The 4,508-nt window shown below is 63.2% G+C and overlaps 1 protein-coding gene across 3 annotated transcripts; it reads left to right on the forward strand.

Annotated features, from left to right (window-relative positions):
• Nucleotides 1-479: 479 nt before the first annotated feature.
• PCGF1 (polycomb group ring finger 1) lies at nucleotides 480-4,285 on the forward strand. Of its 3 annotated transcripts, none has more exons than XM_056489288.1 (9): nucleotides 480-1,311; nucleotides 2,045-2,150; nucleotides 2,253-2,405; nucleotides 2,923-2,994; nucleotides 3,082-3,190; nucleotides 3,298-3,331; nucleotides 3,465-3,551; nucleotides 3,624-3,704; nucleotides 4,126-4,285. In XM_056489288.1, the coding sequence occupies exons 1-9, from the start codon at nucleotides 1,216-1,218 to the stop codon at nucleotides 4,171-4,173; spliced, it is 786 nt and encodes a 261-aa protein (XP_056345263.1). In that variant the 5' UTR covers nucleotides 480-1,215; the 3' UTR covers nucleotides 4,174-4,285. The 3 variants fall into 3 exon arrangements, with proteins under 3 accessions (XP_056345263.1, XP_056345262.1, XP_056345264.1); XM_056489287.1 differs by having other exon boundaries at nucleotides 939-1,311; nucleotides 3,432-3,551; XM_056489289.1 differs by having other exon boundaries at nucleotides 941-1,311; nucleotides 3,468-3,551.
• Nucleotides 4,286-4,508: the final 223 nt, after the last annotated feature.

The raw sequence follows: 4,508 nt of genomic DNA on the forward strand, positions 1-4,508 counted from the left end.
CGTGCGGAGCTGGTGCCGGAGCAGAGCTGACAGCGTGGCTGTGTGCCAGGAGCTCCATGCTGGGGTGGTGGGTGCCAGCCCCTGCTCGGGGGTCCCGCTCCCACTCCCTGGCATGTCCCAGCCTTCCCCGCCGGCCGGGCTGGGGTCTGGGTGGGGTTGCACAGTCCGTGAGGAGCCGTAGGGGGCTGTGAGGGGCCTCGGGGAACTCGGCTCGGCTCCGCATTAGCGCGGCCGCTGCTTCCCCTGAGCCAAACCTTCATTAGCGTGGCTCCGGCTGCGCCGGGTGGGGCCGTGGGCTGCTCCGCTGGCACCCCGAACTGCCAGCACCCCAACACCCGACACCCCGAACTGCCAGCACTTCAACCCTGCCAGCACCCCACCACCGGACACCCCAAATGTCAGCACCAACAGCACCACGACGCTCCAAACTGCCAGCGCGCTGGTAACCCAGCAACACCCCAGCACCCCAACCCTGTCTGAACCCCGGCACCCCGAAGTGCCCCCGGTACCCCGAACTTCCACACCCCGACCCTGCCAGCACCCTGGTACCCCAACTGCATCACTCAGCCCAGCCCGGCACTCGCCGCCGCAGTCGGCGACACCCCCGAGTCCCCTCCCAAATCCTCTCAGACCCCTTGAGCACCCCCAGACCTTCCGCACCCCACGGCCCCCCATAACCCAACCCCCTGAGTCCCAGGCATGTACCCCGCGTCCCACGCAAGACTTCTCCTCCCTCTCGTGCCCCCTCGCAGTCTCCAGACTCCTCAGACCCCTCAGACCCCCGTCACCCCCGTTCTCCCGGGTCCCCCCCGGGTCCCCCCCGCCCCTCCCGTCGCCCCGCGTTGCTCTGCTGCCCTCTGGCGGCGTTCCGCAGCACCACGCGCACGCAGAGCCCTCTCTGATTGGTGGTTGCTGCTGCCAATCAACAGCGCGCTCTCTCGCTATTGGCCAGTGCTGGGAACACCCTCCCCTAAACACGGCGGGTCCGGTGGCGGCCGCTCCCGGCGGGTCCCCCGGTCACTAACGAGGTCGGGGGATCTCGGGATCCCGGGTCTCTCCCTTTGGGCCGTGATAAAGGGTCAGCACAAGGCCGAGCTTGAGCTGCCCGCCGCGACTTGAGACGTGCGGGGCACTCTAGGAGTTGTAGTCCCTCCGTTGCGCGGCCCCGCCCCGAACCCGGAAGTGCGCGAGGCCACAGGCGGAGGCGGCTCTAAGATGGCGTCGCCTCCTCAGGGGGGCCCGATGGCCATCGCCATGCGGCTGCGGAACCAGCTCCAGGCCGTCTACAAGATGGACCCGCTGCGGAACGAGGCGAGCGGCCGTACCGGGAGGGCGGGAGGCACCGGGAGGAGGCGGCGACGGCGACACCGGGGGCCAGCGCGGGCGGGGACGGGAGGTGGCGCGGTGGCGCCGCTGGGGGGCGCTGTGAGACCGAGGGGCGGTGCGGGAGGGCGGGGCCAAGGGGAGGGGGCGTGGTCAAGGCTCGGGGCAGGCACGGGGCTGGGGACCCCCAAAACCACAATTTTCTAACATAATAAGGTAAAATAGGGTATCCCACACCCTGCAAATCCCGTTTTCTGGCTTAATAATGGAATGCAGAGTGGTCAGTCTTGATTTATGGCGTGTTCTGTTCTCCCATAATAATGGAAGGCAGGAGGCACAGCCCCTCCAAATCCTAAGAGAAAACAGGAGGAGCGGCTCTCCAGAATCTCATTTTCTGTCATATTATCAAGATAGTAAGAGCAGCTTCTCAAAATCCCATTTTCTGGTGTAATAATAATAATCCCTACAAAATCCCGTTTTCTGACATATTTTAGCAAGACATGGGTGGCCACCCTGTCAGAATCCATTTTCTGGCATATTAAAGCAAAAGAAGAGGTGCAACCCTCCAAAATCCCTTTTTCTGGCATATTAAGGGAGTGGCAGGAGAAGCTCCTTGGGCTGAGGGGTTCCAGGTGAAGGGTGAGAGGGGTCTCAGGGGTCTCCAGGTGGCAGGTGAGGGTGGTTTTGGGATGCTCCAGGTGACAGCAAGGTGTCCCTGCAGGAGGAGGTGAAGGTGAAAATGAAGGAGCTGAATGAGCACATCGTGTGTTTCCTGTGCGCCGGGTATTTCATCGATGCCACCACCATCACCGAGTGCCTGCACACCTGTGAGTGTCCCCACCTGGCTGGGGAGCTTGGGGGGGGCTGTGAGTCCCCTGGGGGTGCAGGCCCAGCCCTCCCACACCCCCCATACCTGTCCCTGTTCCTAGTCTGCAAGAGCTGCATCGTCAAGTACCTGCAGACCAGCAAGTACTGCCCCATGTGCAACACCAAGATCCACGAGACACAGCCACTGCTCAACCTCAAACTGGACAGGGTCATGCAGGACATCGTCTACAAGCTGGTGCCCGGCCTGCAGCACAGTACGGGGGGCACGGGGACATGGGGGACATGGGGACAGGGAGCTAGGTGGGGACAGGGATTGCAATGGGGATATGGACAGGGAGTGGGGATGGGGACAGAGAATGTGGGTGGGGACAGGGAATGGGGATGGGGACAGGGAGAGAAAGGGGATGGGAACAGGAATCGGGATGTGGACAGCGAGAGAGGGATAGGAACAGGAAAAGGGGATGGGGATGGAAAGAGGGGATGGGGACAGGGATGGGAATATGGACAGGGAGAGAGAGGGTTGGGGACAGGGAATGGAGACAGGAATGGGCATATGGATGGGGAGAAAGAGGAATGGGGAGGGATAGGGAGCTAGATGGGGACAGGGACAGCGAGAGGGATGGGGACAGGGATGGGGATATGGACAGGGAGAGAGGGATGGTGACAAGGACAGGGTCTGTCGTGGAGGCTTGGTGCAGTGGGAGGACAGCCAGGGCCTGTCCTCAGTGGCAACGGGCCCAGGTGTGTCCCTGAGCCACCTGTCCCCCGCAGGTGAGGAGAAGCGGATCCGGGAGTTCTACCAGTCCCGTGGCCTGGACCGGGTGACGCAGCCCAGCGGTGACGGTGGGACAGGGGGGCTGGGGGGTGCCAGCTGCGGTGCTGGGGGGTGTCGGGGGCACAGGGGGCTGACGGTGCCACCTGTGTCCCCAGACACGGTGGGGGGTGACCCCATGGGGCTCCCCTACAGCACCTTTGATCACTCGCGCGCCCACTACTTCCGCTATGACGAGCACGTCTCGCTCTGCCTGGAGAAGCTGAGGTGAGTCTGGGGGGGCTGCAGCCCCTCAGTGCAGTGGGGAGGGGACACTGGGCATGGTCACCACCATTGAGACCCTGGACACGTGTCCCTTTCTTTTCTTGTCACAGCTCCAGCAAGGACAAGAGCAAGGCTGTGCTGCAGGTGAGTGGGGATCGCTGCAGTCCCCACCCCTGACCCCCAGCTCTCACCCTGGCCCTGCCAGGGGTGTGTGGGGTTCCAGGGGCAGTGTGGGGTCCCACAGCCCCCCAACCCCCTTCTGCTCTGCCCCTCACAGCAGAAATACGTGCGGTGCTCGGTGCGGGCGCAGATCCGACACCTGCGGAGGGTCCTGTGCCACCGGCTGGGGCTGTCCCTGCAGCACGTGAGTGGGGGTCCCGGGGGGTTCCCAGCCCCCAGAGGTGTCCTGGCCCCCTGATGCAGCCTCTCTGTGCAGGTGCAGATCCTGTTTGACAACGAGCCCCTCCCTGACCACATGACAATGAAGCAGCTCTGGCTCTCACGCTGGTTCGGCAAGGTGTGCATCCATCACTAGGGATGGCAACCTCTGATTTTGGGGGATGGTGGGGTGATCCTCTGGGAGTGGAGAATTGAGAATCTTTAATGTCAGTGGCTGCAGTGGTGATCTGGGAAGGTCCCTGGCCCATGAATGGGTCAGGCAGTATGGGGGTCCCCAAAGGGGTTGGCCAAGTTTGGGGTGCAGCCCCATGGGAATCCCTGGGCTGGGTTTGGGGGTGCCTGTACCAGGGGACTTCTGGGCTGAGGTTTGGGGTCTCTACCCTAGGAGGGAGTCCTGGGCTGGGGTCTGGGGTCATGGACTGGGATAGGGCATCCTTGTCTTGGGGTTTGGAGTCCCTGCCTTGGCATCTAGGGTCTCTGTCCCAAGGTGGGGTCCTTGCTGGAAGCTCCCCAGCTCTGACCCCCCCCTCACCCCACAGCCTGCACCCCTCCTGCTGCACTACAGCATCAAGGACAAGAGGAGGTAGGGGTGGGGGGTGGGTGCTGCTCCCCCATTGCAGCCCTGCTCCCGCCCCCCCCCACCCCCCATAATTTATACCCCACTTCGAATTTATTTTTGGAATAAAATTGTGGAAAAGCCCCCTTGAATCCTTGCTTTGTATGGGTGGGTTGGGGTTGCTATGGGGGTCTCAGGAGGGTCCCCTCTGCACCAGCAGCTCCAGGAGCTGGGGGGGGGCTGCATGTGGGGAGTCAGTGACCCCCAGATGAGCTGCACCCATGGGGAGCTGAGTCATGGGGAGTTTAGGGGTGCACTGTGGGCAGTGGGGCTATGCAGCCCCCCCATCCCCATTCCCCTGCTGTC

Source organism: Oenanthe melanoleuca, chromosome 4, assembly GCF_029582105.1.
Source record: "Oenanthe melanoleuca isolate GR-GAL-2019-014 chromosome 4, OMel1.0, whole genome shotgun sequence".
Lineage (NCBI taxonomy): Eukaryota > Metazoa > Chordata > Aves > Passeriformes > Muscicapidae > Oenanthe > Oenanthe melanoleuca.